At 46.1% G+C, this 19,509-nt stretch overlaps 3 protein-coding genes across 3 annotated transcripts in view; 2 read left to right on the plus strand and 1 right to left on the minus strand.

The window, feature by feature from the left end:
* The window catches only part of nelfe (negative elongation factor complex member E), a 52,136-nt gene extending 49,966 nt beyond the window's left edge, over positions 1 to 2,170 (minus strand). Inside the window, exon 1 of the mRNA XM_060043378.1 lies at positions 2,162 to 2,170. The gene's annotated coding sequence lies outside the window, so the exon portion shown is untranslated. The remainder of the gene's footprint in view (positions 1 to 2,161) is intronic.
* csnk2b (casein kinase 2, beta polypeptide) lies at positions 68 to 5,440 on the plus strand. The gene is made up of 7 exons (XM_060043379.1): positions 68 to 217; positions 852 to 935; positions 1,266 to 1,368; positions 1,820 to 1,935; positions 2,432 to 2,507; positions 3,004 to 3,193; positions 4,239 to 5,440. Exons 2-7 carry the CDS (start codon positions 864 to 866, stop codon positions 4,327 to 4,329), a joined length of 648 nt encoding a protein of 215 aa, XP_059899362.1. The 5' UTR covers positions 68 to 217; positions 852 to 863; the 3' UTR covers positions 4,330 to 5,440.
* Positions 5,441 to 9,824: 4,384 nt separating this feature from the next.
* Positions 9,825 to 16,728, plus strand: LOC132451117 (prostate stem cell antigen-like). Its single transcript, XM_060043408.1, has 3 exons — positions 9,825 to 9,961; positions 14,751 to 14,861; positions 15,925 to 16,728. Exons 1-3 carry the CDS (start codon positions 9,910 to 9,912, stop codon positions 16,146 to 16,148), a joined length of 387 nt encoding a protein of 128 aa, XP_059899391.1. The 5' UTR covers positions 9,825 to 9,909; the 3' UTR covers positions 16,149 to 16,728.
* Positions 16,729 to 19,509: the final 2,781 nt, after the last annotated feature.

A 19,509-nucleotide genomic window follows, 5' to 3' on the forward strand; every position in this document is an offset into this window, starting at 1 on the left:
ACCGCGATCGACTGGTTGGGCACTCCTGCTGTAGACCAATGGAGAGCCACGCACGACACCGTGGGTGTAGACGTCATTACGCAAGGAAAAAACGTCATATTGCGTGGAACGCGTCATTCAGGGAGGATTGGGAGGTGGTGTCCATCTTATTGATACTGCAAGATAACCCACTTTTGAATTAATTAACAGTCACAGTTCTAATAAGGTGTAATATTAGGTAAGTAACGATATAACCCCACGCACACGTTTATTCGTGTTTCCTCGCAGAGTGTATCTTGAAGGCCTGGGCGGCCGTATCTCTAATGCGGCGTTTGGCCCGTCTGTGCGCCATGTTGGATCTCACCTAGGACGCTGAGCTAATGCTAGCTTAGCTTACCCGGCTAGGCTGTTAAAGCTAACACCTTATTATAATTTCGATGAAAAAAAAGGGATTGCTAGATGATGTTCACGCCGCCAAACATAATGCTTTGGACGGGGTTCAGGGTCCACCAGCACACCGCGTGTGACGGCAACAGAACCGTGTGTGTGTTTGAGTGAGAGTTGCTGAGCTCCACTGCTGTACGGGGAGAGGGGCTTAGGGGGGTATCGTGAAACCCAGGGACGACATAAACATGTCCGAGTCCTCGTGTATTTAGAAAGACCAACCAGATCCTAATCTGATTAAAACTGTGTATTCCAGTTGTTTCCAGCCAATTGTGTGTGTGTGTGTGTGTGTGTGTGTGTGTGTGTGTGTGTGTGTGTGTGTGTGTGTGTGTGTGTGTGTGTGTGTGTGTGTGTGTGTGTGTGTGTGTGTGTGTGTGTGTGTGTGTGTCCTTAAGTCCTCATAGTTGGCCTGTGTGTTTTCTCCACAGTCCTCTACAGAGATGAGTAGCTCAGAGGAAGTGTCATGGATCTCCTGGTTCTGTGGATTGCGGGGAAACGAATTCTTCTGTGAAGTAAGCAACGAACACCCAAGACGTCCACACCTTACGACACACAGACCGTCCTATTTTACCACGAGATGTTAATTCTGTTCATTTGGGCGAACTACTAGCACACACGGTGAAGCTTATGAAAGCAAAATAAGCTAATGCCCATTTCCAATAGATTATTAGTATTTTTGTGTTTGAGTATAACTAACTTAGTTTCCTGTTCTGAAAACAGGTCAAAATGTGTCTACATTGACATGAACTGACAGTTTGTGTTGTCGTGTGTGTGAGACGTATCACACCTCATCCCCTCCCACTAGTGATCTCTTATCTCACGGTCTCTGTGTTCCTCCCCAGGTGGATGAGGACTACATCCAGGACAAGTTCAACCTGACGGGTCTCAACGAGCAGGTGCCCCACTACCGCCAGGCTCTGGACATGATCCTGGACCTGGAGCCAGGTAGGACACCTCTGGCCTACTTTAAAACCATGGGGGGGAGGGGGAGGGGTGGTGAGGTCACAGGGTGGTGTGTTGTGGCGTTTGTTCCTGGGTTCGATCCCCAATGCCCTGGAGGCTACCTGTAGACTCACTAGAGAAAGTGTAACTTGGTTGTAACAAGCTCAAGTTGCAGAAGAAGAAGATGCGGATCTCAGCTTTGTAGCGATCTGGAGGCATAAGCCCCGCCCACTTCTCCGTTCTGCAGCCCTACCTGCCGGACGACTTAAGGTCGGTCTTATAGAAAATCACTCGCGTTGTCACAACAGTGTGAGAATAACGGGTTATACAGGCCCGCCGTTCCGCTGAGCAGAGAGAAGGGTCCTGTTTCGTGTTGTTCTGTGTCCCGTGGTAAACTCGATGACGTGGTGACCCTTGACCCCTGTGTTTGTTAATTCCCCCCCCCCTCCCCAAGATGAGGAGCTGGAGGACAACCCCAACCAGAGCGACCTCATCGAGCAGGCGGCCGAGATGCTGTACGGACTGATCCACGCCCGCTACATCCTCACCAACCGCGGCATCGCCCAGATGGTACGTCCCGCTTCACTGTGTGTGTGTGTGTGTGTGTGTCTTTATCTTAATGTGTGTGTATGTGTGTTCCTGTCTCTGAAAATGTGTGTGTGCGGTCGAAACCAATGGGTTTGTCTCTCTCTCTGTGTGTGTGTGTGTGTGTGTGTGGGTGTGGGTGTGTCTCTCACTATTTCTTAGTGTGTTTGTGTGCGTGTGTGTGACTCTGTAGCACGCTTACAGTTGCCACACTGACTGTTCCACACACAGTTTATTGACGGACTGAATGCCATAACCTTAAAGGGCCTTTCCATTGATCCGGCTTTATGTTCGTCAAGCTGTTACAACTCTATCTACAGTAAAAGGATTTCCCATGATTCTGGTGTTTTACACGGTTAAGGAAGGATTAGGAATGAAAGATTTCTTTTTTTCTTTTGTACGAGTAAGAACTTGCACCGCATACAGTTGAGGTGGACTTTAAATGCTGCATTATTGAACCGTGACTCTGTTTCCCCCACAGTTGGAGAAGTACCAACAGGGGGACTTTGGCTATTGTCCCCGGGTCTACTGCGAGAACCAGCCCATGCTGCCCATTGGTGAGTCCAAAGCCAGCATCTCTCCCCTAACCCTGCCTCAGACCTGGAACATGGGACCCTACTAGTCCCGTGTTATCAACACTGTTGCTGCTGGGTAATGTAGGCCTTTATAAGAAGTTAGCAACGGCCCACTCGTCCATTTTAGAGTTGAGGCCTGTTTGAATAAAGGCCTCTCTCACTCGTTCTTATTGTTCTCGTCTGAGCCACGGAATTTGAATGAGCTGTTCATTGAATGACATTCTTGCATTTACGTCCATTCTTCGTCCTTTCCCTCTCCCCCTCTCCCTCTTCCCCTCACTCTCATCCCCTCTCCTCTCTCTCCCCCTTCATCCGCTCCCATCTCTCCCTCTCTCCTCCTCCCCCTTCACTTTGTCACCTCTTTCCTCCCTTTTCTCCCCCAACCCCCCTTCGTCTCTTTCCATCCCTTCCACTCATCCCTCCTCCCCCTCTCCCCCTCTCTCCCTCCCATATCCCCCTCTCTCCCCCCCCCTCCCAGGTCTGTCAGACATCCCCGGCGAGGCGATGGTGAAGCTATACTGCCCCAAATGCATGGATGTCTACACACCCAAGTCGTCCCGCCACCACCACACCGACGGGGCCTACTTCGGCACCGGCTTCCCACACATGCTGTTCATGGTGCACCCAGAGTACCGGCCCAAGAGGCCCGCCAACCAGTTTGTCCCCAGGTGGGTGGAGTTGGGACCAGGGGGGGCGCACGGTCCATACCGCATGGGGATTGCAGTGTCACAGAAGAGATTTCATTACATTCACATTCAGGACTTGTCAACAAGCACATTTGTCAGAAGGAGAAACGACAATATATGGCTGTCGGTGCAGTGAGGATGTTCATAGAACCAAGCACTAACAATCACTAGGTTAACCCCGCTTCCTTTACACAATCAATAAATTGATTGTGTTGAAACTGCAACGCAAGTCAAGTGTGTGTGTTGCAGTTTATACACAAGCTGCACGCACTAATCATAAATGAGGCGACTTTATAACAGTTCACTTTTTATCCCTAACTATACGTTAGTGGTGGGTCATAAAGTGGTTCGGTTTATTTTTGATGGGAGGGGCGATATTTAAATTTTTGGAGCAAATATTTACAGACCCTAAAAAAAAAAAAATCGTGGCACACAATGTCCTCTTAATCATGAGGTGTCAAACAAGCGGTGTGAAAACATGTCTGCGGTTTGAGAGCGCTTTCAGGCGGGGTGAGACTGGAGAAAAGGGCCTGGCTGGCTTTGTCAACAACCACAGGACTCAAGTCTGTCCTGCTGCGATTCTGGACTCACTCACGAGATGGGAGAGAGTATCCCGTTATGATGACCACCATTTGCCCAGAATGACTCACCCAGAAGCATCTAGTCAAGACGTCAAGCATGGAGGGAGGGGGAGGGGGAGAGAGAGAGGGCGATGGGGAAGATGGAGGTGCTAAGGAGGGGGAGAGAAGTGGGGGGAGGTAGGGGGGGGGGGGAGAGAGAGAGGAGAGAGAGAGAAGAGAGAGAGAGAGAGAGAGAGAGTAGAGAGAGAAGAGAGAGAGAGAGAGAGAGAGAGAGAGAGAGAGAGAGAGAGAGAGAGAGAGAGAGAGAGAGAGAGAGAGAGAGAGAGAGAGAGAGAGAGAGAGAGAGAGAGAGAGAGAGAGAGGGGGGAAGAGAGAGAAGTGTTAGAAGGAAGAGAGAGCGACGTGCTCGGGTCTCTAACCTGTCTGTTTCCTCCCCACTCTCTCAGGCTCTACGGCTTCAAGATCCACCCCATGGCCTACCAGCTACAGCTGCAGGCTGCGTCCAGCTTTAAGAGCCCAGTCAAGGCCATTCGCTAAGGCCCCCGGGGGCCCACACACCCGGAAATACGATTAGAGAGCGAGAGAGAGGATGATGGTGAGGATGGGGGTCACCTGCATGGAACTTCCTGTCCAGGCGAGACTACTTCCTGCTGGAGACTGTATTATTATTATTTGTGTTTTCTAGTTTAGGGAGAGATGGAGGGTGGGGGGGTGAACAAAGATGTATAAATGATAAAATGCGCACATGCCCAGATGACATGCACCAACATGGTATACACACACACATACGCAAGCCAACACGCATGCACGCCAACACACACACACACACACACACACACACACACACACACACACACACACACACACACACACACACACACACACACACACACACACACAAACGACACCAAACTCCCCCGGTGCCAATGCGGTCTCAACAGAGCTCAGTTTTCTCGGTTGCGTTTAACAACCTTTTGTTATGTTTTTCTTTTAATTTACAACAGTGTCTGTTCGGTTTCGCTCCCGAGTAGAGAAAGCTATTTGAGTGCAGTGAGTTTCAAATGTATTCTATTTTTTTCACGGACCTGTAGTTTTAGCGTGAAAGGAATACCCAATGACAAGTTATACCGCAGTTGTAGGTTTCAGCCGCTGAAAAATTACGTTGTTTTTTTTTTTTCCCCCGTGTGGTGAGACCTTGCTATGTATTGGTACCGCTACATAGAGCGAATGTAAACCTCCCTACACTAACCCTACTGGCCCTTTTATAAGAACATTTAAAGACCAGTGCGGTCTCAATGGACACACAAAAAAAGAGGAGCTCATACTTCACCCGCTCTGAATCTACAAGCGTCCTTCTTCATTCATAGTAGAAGATATTATTTCCGGACGTGTCAAGAAAAACACCAGACGACTTCCCGAGAGTCCCGCCCCCCCCCTCCCCCACATATTTCCTTCAGCGGGCCCAGTCTGCTCGACATGTCCCCTCTCCTTTGTTAATGTTAATTTTGTTTATTTTTTCCTTCCCCCTCAGATCAATAAGGATACTATGTCTTCATCCCACTTTTAATTATGTATGCGTGTTGTCATTGTTTCTGTGGAAAGTGAGCAGGATTTGGAGTTCACAATAAACTTCTATTTTCTTTTCATATATCTGTGTGCCTCGGTCTTTCTTCGATGAGGCTCCTGTTCCTAAATTGACCACCAGGTGTCCCCTCAGAACTGTGTGGGCAAAAGTATGTAATATAATCGTACTGAGGATTAGCCATACTCAAAACCTTTGAGTGCGCCTCTATTTGTTCACAAATAAGAGGCACCTGGTGTGTGGCGAGGCTTAAAATTTCGCATGACGGTGACTTGTCGACTTGACATTCAAAGGGCCGCACAGAAAGTGCTGAATAAACGATGGCAAACAATATCAAACAAACACGTTCATCTCCTATTATCCCGAATTCATTGTGACAAATGTCACGATTTGTTTTTGTGTATAAAATCTAGCTGGATGTAGGCCTAATGTCGAATTTATCCAAAATTTGACAGGAGACATGGAAAATCAGTGTAAAACAGCAGATACACCAGAACTCCCAGACCATCCCAGAGTCCCCACACCCTGGTGTTAGGACAGCACCTGTGGAATGCGAGCAGTCCGCCATCAAACCGGGCCTCATGACTCACGAAGGGCTGTTTCTCCCTACAACAGTAACCAAGGGGAATAAGCCTGACGGGGCCGACGTCGTGTTCGTGTGCCTCTAGTGGGTCACATTTTCCAGGGAGAACCACATACAGAAGATCCCAGCTTCGTCAGACAACAGAGCGACCCAATTGAGACGAGGCTGGAGCACGGCGGATTTGGGTGTGGTCTATCCCGGCATGCGGCCAGTTCTCCTGGAGAGCTTGGGTGTGCTTGTTGACTTGGGCCTAGTGTTTTTCGGTGTGTTTAGTTGTTCACACACAGCAGAGTGAATCACCACGCCTCGGACATCACATGCTTCCCCCTTATTCCGATGGGATCCGTCACTTTGCCCTCCAAACTCGATATAAAAGTGGGCAGCACACATGACCTTACTGAGAGTTTCTTGGTGTGAATCGTGATCAGCCATCTAAGGCTGTGAACTGAAAAACAATTTGTTATAGACAGTTTCTATAACTTTTTTTGTTCCAAGGACCGGCCTATGCATAATTTATTTTGGAAGACCGGCAGTCAATTTAATGACTACACACTAAGATGCATCATTTTTAATCAAAGGATGTGGCTGTTATCAACGTCATTTGTCATATTCACAAAAATCAAGCAACAGTAATGAAATGTCGGTCTCCCTTCAAAAATGTTGTAATATAAAACATTGTATGAGAGAAACACAAGAAAAGTCACATGAGACTTAAATAAACACCAAAGTAGTGCAAAGACAGACCAAACGTGCTGTTCAGCTGGTTCCGTGGGCAACAAAGAGGAAATCTCCCTTCTTGTAGTTCTCTCTTTTCCCAAAGATGACTCGGGGGAATTCAACTTATAGTTCTGTTGTTTTCCATGTCGTCTGTTTCCCTGGTACAAGATCACACGGTCTGCACATCAGACCGTGTGATCGTGTACCAGGGAAACAGACGACATCATCTAATGCGATGTTTTGCCCTCGTTGCCATAGATGTGGTGGACATATCGTCAGGTTGTTTACTTATTTGAGTTGACGTGCAGGCTCTTTTCTAAAGACATTGTCTGCCGGCTCTCTTGTTACATTTCCAAAGGGTTGAGACAAAAGTGGGCCAATGCACATACGCCCAGGACAAGACCAGACCTGCGATGCTTAATGCTATATTGCGGCACAACAAACTGGTTCAAGTGAATGAAACTGCAGCCTGCAAGGATTTGGGTCAGGTATTTACATGTGTAATGCCATGGTTTAACCCATCTTCTGCTTCTTGATTTCTCTTTGTTTTTATAGTAAAAGGGAGCTTCTGGTAAACAGACCAATGTTTAACTGGGCTCACCCATAACCTGTAGGCCTACAATAGTAGCCTACAGGGATCGACTTCCATGGAATCAAAAGTAGACCTAAAAGGTGCTTTTTAAGTGGACGTGGCCGTTCTAGCCGAGGTATTTCCAAGGCCTAATTGGTTTTGGGTGCAATCCTACAGTTCTAGGCAGATCTCGACCGGAACCCACTGATAATTGGCTCATATGATCATTTCTACACCACCTGTCATACTTGCATCCCACAGAATATTACATCACTTATGGGCCTGGTCGCATTCCGAAAACATGTCGTCACCGGGCGCAGTAGTGTGGGGAGTAAACATGTGCTTGCCTTGCAAGGTCTTACCAAGAATAAAATCTACTTCTTTTAAGGCTAGTTTTCTCTCTGTATGTTGTGCTGTATGTTGTGCCTCACAACATACAGAGCCACAAAGTGTTAAATCCCTGTAGCCCAAGGAGGAGCAAGGTCACGGGACCCGCTCTGTCGTCTCCTGAATCACCCGTTGTTCTTGGAGAGGATCATCACAGATTATTACCACAGACAGTGGGGAGGGAATGAATCCTGACGCACAACTCACATTTAGTCAGAAACAATATATATCACTCTCGGTACAGTAAGGACGTTCATAGAACCAAATGCCAAGCACTAACAATTGTATGGTAAACCCATTTCCCGCATACAGTCAATAAGTATGTGTTTCAGTTTATACACAAACTGCACCACTTTATAACGCACTAACCATAAATGAGTGTCCTTTATAACACTTCACCACTTCATATCCATAACTATACGATAGCGGTGGGTCATCAAGCAGCACTTTAGTTTATGGTTAATGTGAGTGGAAATATTTCAATTTTTTGAAAAAGTATTTACCAGCCCTATATGCAAATCATGGCTCACAATGTCCTCTCAATCATGAGGCGTATGAGGCAGAACGACCCGCCCAGAAGCATCTAGTCAAGACGTGACGCAGGGAGGGAGGGAGGGGTAGAGGGGTGGGGAAGAGAGAAGTGGTTGAAGGAGGGGGAGAGAGGTGGGGGGGGGGGGGGGGGGGGGGGGGGGGGGGGGGGGGCGGGGGAATAGAGGAAGAGGGAGATGAGGGGTATATAGAGGGAGAGGTGGGGGTATAGAGGACGATAGAGAGAAGGAGAGTACATTAAGGGCCAGGTCGTACAAAATAGAATCAGTATGGGCAAAAGACTAAGCAGGCTACTTGTGTGTGTGTGTGTGTGTGTGTGTGTGTGTGTGTGTGTGTGTGTGTGTGTGTGTGTGTGTGTGTGTGTGTGTGTGTGTGTGTGTGTGTGTTTTTGTGTGTTTGTGTCTTTAAAATAATTGTACACACTAGGTCAGAGGTTTTAATAAGATGGAATTGACAGAGGCCCAAGTCCTGAGGAATTTAATAATGCAAAACAAACCTATTCCTATTTGAACTGGAACAGAGCAGTGCAGGAATCACAGCTCTGGCTGTTCTTGCTTTCCATAACTAACATAGTAGGCCTGTTCAGGTAAAAGCTGCATACATGGTCGTTTTCCTTTAACTGATTAACAGATGTGTATGTTAGTGGTTAACAAATACCAGGTACGATCATAAACCAATTCCTAAATGTCCATGTCGTGCGACTGTGACATGTGACTCATTGAAGGGCTTTTATATGAGGTATGCAAGTGATTGTATCTCACTTAAAGGCTGTGTTGCAGGGTAACCGGAAGTTTCAATTAATGGGTACAAAAATAACTCAAAATATGTAGATTCATAAAGGAGACATTCATAAAATGTCTCCAAAATAGTGTTACAGTCCAGTTTTTGTCATTTTTGGCAGTAACAGGTGTTTTCTAACATCATTCGTGATGACGTCACTTGGGGAGACGTGGTGGAAGGTAGCCTTATAAGATTGGGTTTCAATTGGACTACTTTTTTACGACCTTGATAGGCATGGCTTGCATATTGACTGATACAAGGGCCTTTAAAAATGCTAAAATGGCATAGATTTTACTTTCATATCAACAACTCGAGGGGTGGGTTTATTGACATAATTTAAGGGATTTTGATACAGGCTTGACTTTAAAAACCATGGAGATAAAATTATACTATTCTAGCCTTTTTGCCATGTTTCATTTAGGCTCACCAATATTGGATTATCTGTCAACAACAGATAGGCCTAACTTAAATATATTTGATCCATACATGCAGTTCCACAACACATTTTGACCATTATATCATTGGTATCATCACCAGCTATTATTAGCTTGTTTATTTGCTTGAAACAGTAATTATATTGGAAGAAAAACGCAAATGTTAAAGATTTCCAAAGTTGGTTTATCTTGCCTTGACATGTTGTATTGGGTTTAAAAACGAGCTTTAATCATATCCGCAAAGGTGACACGACGAAAACCGGTGAAACCCCTTTAAGTCTGGATACTTTTCCCCACCTGTCCGTCTTGTCTCAAGACGTTCTCCATTTTGATTGTCGGATCCAACAGGTGGGCGCGGAGGTCCAAGCCTGTAATTGGTTACCGGTGACACCGCGAGACGTGGGTGGAATATTATAAATAGTGGGTTGGAGCGCAGCCATCGCTCAAACCTGGGATAACGGGCACCGTACGGACGCACTTCTACAGCTTCAGGAATCTGAAAACATCTGCAAAAATGAACGGAATTATCATCCGTGTCTTCGCTGCTGGATTTTTCATCGCAGTCGGTAAGGAAAACTTTATGTATTGCGCGTTTTCCTCTCCCTTTACTCCCTAGCCTACTATTACGGTCAGATTATAAAATTAATATGAAAAAAAAGTAAATGCCTTACAAACTATATCCCAACATACATAATAGTTAGTCTTTGCAATTCCAAGTAGCCTAGCTAGTTGGATAAAATGTTTTGAAAAAACAGCCTGACAGGATAATTAGACTAACTGTCACCCAACCATAAATATCGCGCATCGTTGGTATCTCGTTTACTATTTATTTGTGCGCTTAATGTGCTTAAAAAAATGTGCTTATGTCTATCCTCCCAAGTGGTTCAAATAAGTTACTCAAGACAAGACACAGTGGCAGATCCCGACTTGTCAGGATTTTTCATGAGAAATTCCTCCTCAGGTTTCTAGCGGTCCTGACACACACAGCAGGTCTCCCTTGGGGTGGGGCACGTCCTAGGCGTCCCTTACGGTGCACCGAACCGCTATTCTTGTGCATTGTGTCTTTAACGACCCTGCTTCGTCTCTCGTTTCGCACCACACCCCGTAGCGTGGGACCCGTTTCAATACCTGTCGAGCTCATCAGGGATACCTGTGTCTGGGCCTGGGAGTTATTCTGCTTGTTGTAGGTACCAGGAACCTGACCCTGTGTCCCGGGGATACCTGTGGTTGTTGTACCAGGACCCTGACCCTAAACTGTTCATATGGATAACATAAAAGCAAATGCCTTATAAACTAAATCCCAACAAGCATAACGGCTAGTAGTCCATGTCATTCCAAGTAGCTAGTGGGATAAAATGTTGGCAGAAAACTCCCTGACAGGATAATTAGTTGAATTGTCACCAAACCATAACTGTCACGTATCCCAATGGAGTGTAGGGCCTAGCTCTGCTTGTTGTCCCAGGCTCGGGGCGTGTTGACTCAATCTGTACGGTTGCTCGCACTTAGTAGTGGGGCTCTAGTTCAGAACTGACCCTTTTCATGTTTTCCTTGTTTTTCTACTTTTGGGGCGTGTTGACTCAATCTGTACGGTTGCTCGCACTTAGATAGTGGGGCTCTAGTTCAGAGCTGACCCTTTTCAGTTTTCCTTGTTTTTCTACTTTTGGGACTCGTTTGAAAAAGGTGTTTATTTTGGCGACTGAAAAGATTTTTTTTATATAGGCCTATATATAATTGTTCTACCACTGTAATTCTGTATTGTTAAATGCTTTTTAGTGGGGTTTAGTTCTACTTTTTTGGACGTTTACCGTTTTTTTTTTAACTCTGTCTTTAACGTCATCGCTGTTTGCTGTTGTTAGGCATTAACACAATTGATGAATGACAATGAGTGAACGAATGAATTATTTCATTCGTTTTTTCATCCGGCGTTAGTTCCATTCTAACGCCAGGTCGTAACTAAGACCCAAGTGGGTGCTACATATTGGTGGTGGTTAGTGAGGTCCCCCCTTCACTTTAGGCGTCTTTGAGTGTTATTAATTATTATTATTCTTAATGTTTAACCTCTGTTTTCCTTTTATTCCTAGTCTGTTTTACATAGTTTTGAATGATGACTATATGCTCTGTAAGGTGACCTTGGGTGTCTTGAAAGGCGCCTCTAAATTAAATGTATTATTATTATTATTTATTTCGGTGTCCAACAGCATGTCAAGTAAAATAGTAAACAGCTGTTGTCACGAGGTATCCTAGCAACGCGGTGATATGCGCATTACATGGAACATTCACATGGCCGCGCATGGCTAAGACCGGGCGTAGTTGAGACCAGTCGTAAGTCCCGTTGGTGCAACCGGCGTTAGTTCCATTCTAACGCCAGGTCGTAACTAAGACCTACTTAGCAGTTACGACCAGGCTTAGTTACGCCCAGTTGGTGCAACCGGCCCCAGAGGTCGCCAGAGGTGACCACCCTATCATCGCTATAATTGCGTGCTGCAAGGTCGACCGCTTGATACGCTTATCCATATATAACTAAGCTAAGCATTCCCTATTTTTCTATCTACAGGGTTCGAATATGAGTATTGCTGGCGTCTATGCAAAAGCTAGATCATATTTATTCAGACCCGAACTCCTTGTGTTTGTTTTCCTAAAAACAAACATTAGCGGTTTGAATATCCGACTCAGTGAAGGATGCCGCGTGGGGCCCCATTTGTGCTGCGACCTCCCCACGACATTTAACGTTTTGGTCGGTCGGCTTACGCCCTCCGGTGGTGTTCACTGGTAGTTACTCGATAGGGAATAAACGCATTTCAGCATGGCATTGCTATGAGGTGGCCTACTGAAATAGTACGCTAATTATCGTGCTAGCTAGCCGGTAGTTTGGATTAAGCAGTTAAGTTAATTTGTGTTCCTAACTTCCACCAGTACATACAGTAGTTATTAAAATGGACACAAAAAATGAAAGGGCAATGAAAGTTAATCGTTGGGGAAAAAAAGGCATTGCCTAAAAAAAAAGTCAATGTTTCGATTTGCATCCCTGTCTCTTTTGGATATAAATCAGCAAGTGATTGTGAAACAATGAAAAGGGACTTCCTGGCAACGCAATGGCATTGACTCTGGTTGGACTAGAATCATAAGATGGGTTTGTGTGATGTAATGGGGATGGCTCATATACTTTTTTGTTATTTTTTTTAACATTAAACGGGCAGTCAGGAAACCTGCCTGCCCTGACTTTAATAAGACCTTGAGACATTCTTGGCTCCTTTTCCACTAATGCCATTATTATGGAACTAGTATCAGCCTATTATGGTATGACAACATTAGCATACATGGAAATCATTTATTTATTTATATATTCAATCAACTTCTATCTTTTATTATGTTTCACTTTTCTCTCTGTGAAAAATCCATTTACGGCATATTCAACCATATATTATTCACATATCCCAAATTAAATTGAGTAAAAGGTTAGAAAACCAGACGGCCGATTCAATTTCTCAGTAGAGAGAAGGGCAGAGTGGATACAATGGAAAAGTACACAGTGGATACAATGGAAAAGTACACAGTGGATACAATGGAAAAGTAATAATAATGGGTTGAATTTATATAGCGCTCTTCTAGACACAGATTTCAGCTTATCTATAAAATGGAAAAGCAAACGGTGGATAAGATTACGTATCTAGGCAAAAAGGGGACCATGTGGTGATGTTTACTCACTTTGGGCTGAGCGAGATACTTTGTTAAGGAACTAAATACAGATAACACACATCAGAATAAGTGTTTTGTGTGTATGATTTCCGGAATCAGATTCTCATCCTCCACAAAAGTTTGGGTGCGGCCGAAACCAGTGTTGCAAGGTGTGTGTGTGTCTATCTCTGTGTGTATGTGTGTGTCTCTCTCACTATTTCTTAGTGTGTATGTGTTTGTGTGTGCCGGTTTCTGAATGTGTGTATCAGTGTGTGTGTATGTGTCTCAGCAAGTTTTTGCGCGTGTGTGTGAGTGCGCGCTCCTGTCTCTGAATGTGCGTAAATTTGTGTCTCTCAGCCCATGTGTGTGCGCGTGTGGACACTGGTTATGTCTCATCGATGTGTGGTGGAATCTCAACTATGAATCACCAGACATGCGCGAACACCAACAACAACGACATGGGTGTCCATGTTTACTAGTCTGAAGTAAGCGCTTCAGGAAAAACCTCATTCCCCATCGCCATGGCTACTCGTACCTGCCAGCGCGGTCGTCGTAGCATTAGCCCTGTGTGAGCTGTAATCACATAGCTGTACAAACCTCACTGCTTGTTGGCCTGTGCTAGCTGACGAGCGTCACACTGCACGCTTCCCGACGTCACTTCCACTCTGTGTTCTGCAGACATTCCTCTGTAGATGACAAACTAAGAAGCTAAAATGGCACAAATAAGCTCAAATAAGTCTTGGTTCCTCGCTGAGGTAAAGGTACTAAAACAGTGGAGGGTTTTGTGTGTGTAGATAATTGGCCTGACGGCACTTTGCTCTCCAGTGAATGTCTCCAGTGGGAGAGGACACGACGGCAAACAGAGTTAAGCCCTACTTTAAACCATGGCTGAACCTCCCTGGAAAGCAAACGGTCGTCATGCAGGGAGGGTCTCTCCACAAACAGGACACACTTGCTCCACGGTTCGCTGACGGGAGGTTGGAGACGGCTCCTCAGACGATACGGGTACACAGCGGTAGGCTCCGTGTGGACGCCTAGGGCAGTCTAGCGGTTAGGTAACAATAATAAGTATCAATGTTATTCATACTTATTTGTACTTGGCATAAAACAAAGGATCTCAAAGTGTTACCCGGCACAAGAAAAAACAGCAGAAGCAACACGAAAACAACTGAAACTAGGGCAGAGGGACACTGCAGATACTTAAACCAAAACCTAGGCACAGAGGGGCTACAGAAAAGATTTTAAGGTTTAAAATAGACGTCGAGCCAAAGGCTTTTCTAAGAAGGTAGGTCGCCTGACTTTCCGAAGAAAGGGTCCTGGGTTGGATCCCGGACATCCGTAGGCGTCGCCCCCCCCCCCCCCGAGCCCTAGCCGTCTCTTTGAAGGCGAACCGCTAAGCCCGGTGGCTACCCTCTAACGTAAGAGGGTGCTCCTACATATACCTGATGATAATCGGTTGCGTTTCTCTGCCTCCGTCAAAATAGGGCGGAAAAAGCTGGAGAATTGACGTCATTGGTCCTATCTGAAAGCCGGAGCGATGTCATCATGTCTTGCGAGAGGAGACAGCCGGGTTTTGACCGTTCCCTTTTTTGTGTGGAGATCTACTCAAGACTCACAGGTTGAAATGGTTACAAATGTAATAATGCTAATTTTGTGTGCCACCGTCTGTCCCACCCGCAGCCCACGCATTGACGTGCTACAAATGCGATGTTGGCCTTGGAAGCTTGTGTCTGACCACGGAGACGACGTGCGCAGCGGGCGAGCAGTGCTTCAGCGGCAAGGCGGAAGCAGGTGAGCGCGTGCAGCCGCAACACACACACACACACACACACACACACACACACACACACACACACACACACACACACACACACACACACACACACACACACACACACACACACACACACACACACACACACACACACACACACACACACACACCGAGCCGCGGATACACACACACACACACACCGAGCCGCGGATACACGCACACCGAGCCGCGGATACACACACCCCGAGCCGCGGATACGTGCCACTCCAGTCCTTACCCTTCTCCCCATTCCCTGCATATCTGCTGTTCGCTCGCGGCCTATCTGCCGGGCGGCATTCCTCCGCTGGAATGTTGCACAAGATCCCAGTTTATCGATGCCGATGCTGAGAATGGACTCGCTAGTTTCTCTAGTGGAGGAACTTTTTGATTAGTCTATGTTTTAGATTGATACCGTCTAATACCTGGGCTGGGAAATCGAACCGTGCAGTCATTTGACCAGTGGCGAAATGTGTGGAAGGTGTTCCACTTCTAGCCCACAGGTGCTGATTTTGAACCCTGATGTCTTCAGCCAAACCTGTAGGCATTGACCAACTCTATATTGGTCTATATATGATTAGAATATAATTGGTAGACAAGGAGCAAACCTTCCTGACTATTATTCAACTAAAGCCATGCATCATTATTTTTTTCATATTTAAGAAATGTATAAGTCACAGATGTGGTCTAGCCATTGATAAATCTTAATTTTTTATAATTTTTACGGCAATAGTTTCCTCCAATTGAAACGTATCTAAAGTCAGCTTTAACATGTATTTTATACAGTCTATAAGCGTTGCAGCATTTTTTACACGCCTTTTGCTGTAGTTTGCCTTTTGCTTCTAAACTGTGTTTCAAATGGTCCTTCGGAGACTATAATAACAACGAAAGCATAACAAACATCCGTCTGCAAAGGAGGTCTTATCCACCACGATAGCTCCGGCCTCCGTCAGCCCACAGCTGTGTCTGGGCGAATTCGATATGGGTCCTCTAAACATACCTCATCTCTCATCTTAAATAACACTCTGGTCTCGTGTTCCCCAGCTGGCTTTCTGCCCATCAAGACGAAGGGCTGTCTGAAAGCAGACCAATGCAACAAGACGAGCGATACCACCATCGGCAGCTCCAACGTCACCGTCTACAAGATCTTGAAGACCTGCTGCAGCACTGATCTGTGCAACGCTGCGCCCGGGGCCAGCGGCCTGCCTCTGCTGCCCCTGCTGCTGGCCTCCTTCACCTCCCTCCTCATGGTCTCTGTCGCAGTCTGAGAGGGCACGCACACACGCACACACACACACACGCACACACGGAGATGTACACACACACAGTCATACATACATAAGCACACACACGGATAGAGATGTACACGCCCACACACACACGGATACACAGATAGAGACGTACACACACACACACAGATATAGAGAGGTACATACAAACACACTATAGATCTATATGCAAGTGCACACATGCACACAAATAGAGATTTACATATACACAGATAGACATCTACATTTGCATACATAGAGATAGGATGTACATACAGACATGCATATTAATTCACATAAAGGGATTCACACACAGGCACACAGATTATACAGACAGACACAGAGGGATGCATACACACACACTCTTGTTATAAGATCCTAATTATCCACTTATCTGCACAGCCAATCTGCCAAAAGGTGCGCTATAAAGAGAACCACACACAGGCCACGGTGGAGCTGGTCTATGTCTGATTCAAAAGATTTTTATTATTATGTCATGACTCTATGAAACCTTTTTCGAGTCTGTCACTGTGCTGTTGTTTATATGTTTATAACCATTAAACATTTGGTTTCCTCTCCATTTTGAGTGTTTTCTCTTTTTTGTGCAAGGTTGTAATACAACGCGAGTGTGAATTGTAATTAGGATGCACTATAGCGCAGGTCCCAAGAAGGACGGGACACTGTGTGGCTTGACGTGTTTTGTAGAAATGAATACTGTAGATAACATGAACACCATTTGTAAATGATTACTTGACCACACTATTTAACTATTAGTTACTGCTTTATACAGCTTCAACTTATGTGAATTAATGTACACTTATTGTAAGGTGTCACCACATTTCCATTTAAAACCTGAAAACAAAGCCCTCAACAGACTATATCAGGCATACCATCAAACAAAGGTGTTGTACAATATATTATTTATACATTATATATATATATATATATATAGCCTACTACCATACAATACTGACGGGTTGCAAATGACGTGTGCGCCATCAGCATCCACAGTGCCGCCCTGGGACCCGCGGGTCCGTTTGCAAAAAGTAAGTTAACATGGGAGTTGCGGTTTGAATGGATAAAATAAAAAGCGTCGTAAACTTGACAGTCCTCAACCGATTCCAATGAGACGTTATATTTTCAAATTAGGTCATATTGTTAAAATAAAATATAAATGTGATTGAAAAAAAAAAGACACAAAAAACCTTGCATTCAAAACGACCGATAAATGTAACCGATACAATGCTTATCCAGAAGGACGGCGGCCTCACCGTTTACTTCTTATTAATTGTCAATGCGACTTTTATATTCATATGGTTGCTGTGTTGCCCTGGTTGGACAGGTCGAACATGTTCTCGCTCCAAAATAAGGAGACTCGTTCATTCAGCCATTGCGAAGTGACGAGGACAATCCCCCGGGCTGTCTCGTACTCTCCTCGGTAATTAAGGCGTGTACATCGGAATGCACCGTGCATTTTGAAATGACGCAACCTGAGAACAGTGCTATCTCTTAAATCCGATATCAATCCACCGAACATTTTTGTTTTGGCTTTCGGGTTGTAATCTCTCTTTGGCTGGTTAAACATTTTAAATACGGCGGGCGATTTTCCCTGAGTAAATTAATAAATTAATAAATAAATCCACAAATGCCTGTAATCTTGATCCGTGTTTCGGGGCGCGATTGCATGTAAACAGGGGGGGGGGACATAGACATTCAATTCCAGAATGTAAGATTTTCCACACTTAAACTCTTTTTAATCGCTTAAGTGGCCCGTCTCACTCAACTGGTTTCTGAACCCTACGCACCTCTCGATGTTCCGCCTTTCTTGATGGTGTTAGTGACGTATGGGGGGGGGGGGGGGGGGGGGGGTGTGCTGGTAATGGTGATGTGGTGCTGGGGACAGTAGTGGTGGGGAGGGTGACGGTCGGGGTGACGGGGTTGCTGGGGGGAGGTGATGCTGCTGGGGGTGGTGGTGGTGGTGGTGATGGTGGAGGTGGAGTGGGGTTGGTGGGCGGTGGTTCAATGCAATCCACTGCACCTGAACGGTGCGTCCGACTCAATGAGTCATCAATGAGTCGTCGATGATTCATCAGAATCAATGAATGGACCATACCGTGCATCCTAGCCTTCTTTCAAACTCTCCTTTAAGTGTGTTTTTCCTTTTTCAAAACGTAGCCTAGTCGGACGCCACGTGTTAACCAGACACCGATACAATACATCTGAGTGCCCGCGGCTCAGCGAAACACACCTGAGAGTGACCTCTAACCCAGTGGCTTCCACCTCCACCCCTTTCTCCACCAACACCCCCACCCACTCAAAGCCCCCTTGCATGACGACCGGGGAAACTCCTCAGCAAACGTCCTGGCCGGGAGAAGAGACCCAAAAACCGGTTCCTGTTCCTCGTCGTCCGATGGCTTGAGTGATTTCCAGAGCCGAGGTCTGTCCGGAGTCCGGACTCAGAGCCCCATGGTTCCTGACAGACCTCTGTGGAACGCGTGGGCCCTGGTTACCTTGTTGTTCGACGCCTAAATAACAAACAATTCCAAAAGGTTTGGGCCTGATAATGCCACAGGTGACGAAGCGCCCTAAGCGTGCAAGGTCACACGTCATTGTTTTAATATATGGGTCGTGACAGCGGACGAACAAAGACTTATCCGTCATGGGTGAGGCCGCACGATGAGGCCACCCCACACCCCCCACTCTCCCCCTCCCAGTCCCAGCCATACATTGTTCTCTCGCTCTCTCTCTCTCTCTTTCTGTGGGTGTCGTCCGCCTTCATGACACCCCACAGTAGGAATGCAAACCGACCAGCTGCTCAACCTCCACACCCCACGCTGCTCAACCTGACCCCCACGGGACAGTATTTAAAACACCCGGGCCTCAGGTGAACACAGTCAACAGCTCCTCTCCTCTGCAGTCACCTCCTCTTCTAAAGGACTTCTCAAGACAAACACAACTCTCAAGATGGCAAAGATCTTGTGCGTGATCGTCGCGGCACTGGCATACTTCATGCTTGGTAAGCATCCTCTCAAAACAAATCTAATCTCCTTCCGCTGCGGTCAAATGAACCAGCGCGCTGTTTTCTTCCTATTCTGCTTCTACTTCTTCTTTCTATTCTTCGTCTATTATGGTATAGCAGATGGCAGCCGCAGGGTTTAGCTGTGGTGTGTTTGGCCCTTGTTTTGTGTTTAGCGGTTGTGTTAAAGTACGAGCTCAGCCCGGTTGGAGGATGAAAGGTCGGAGAGGGCCGAGAGGGACTCCTGCTATTGCCACTATTCTAACCAAGAACACACAGGGCTCTACGTGATTGGACCACATCTGATTGGTCTGGGTCGATTCCGATTGATTGAACCACTTCCTT

This window comes from Gadus macrocephalus, chromosome 22 (assembly GCF_031168955.1).
Source record: "Gadus macrocephalus chromosome 22, ASM3116895v1".
NCBI lineage: Eukaryota > Metazoa > Chordata > Actinopteri > Gadiformes > Gadidae > Gadus > Gadus macrocephalus.

Coding starts and splice junctions, on each gene's coding strand:
- csnk2b (XM_060043379.1), top strand. CDS start 864: ATGAGTAGCTCAGAGGAAGTGTCATGGATCTCCTGGTTCTGTGGATTG. Junction 936..1,265: donor GAAACGAATTCTTCTGTGAA/GTAAGCAACGAA, acceptor GTTCCTCCCCAG/GTGGATGAGGACTACATCCA. Junction 3,194..4,238: donor GCCAACCAGTTTGTCCCCAG/GTGGGTGGAGTT, acceptor CCACTCTCTCAG/GCTCTACGGCTTCAAGATCC.
- LOC132451117 (XM_060043408.1), top strand. CDS start 9,910: ATGAACGGAATTATCATCCGTGTCTTCGCTGCTGGATTTTTCATCGCA. Junction 9,962..14,750: donor TGGATTTTTCATCGCAGTCG/GTAAGGAAAACT, acceptor TCCCACCCGCAG/CCCACGCATTGACGTGCTAC. Junction 14,862..15,924: donor CAGCGGCAAGGCGGAAGCAG/GTGAGCGCGTGC, acceptor CGTGTTCCCCAG/CTGGCTTTCTGCCCATCAAG.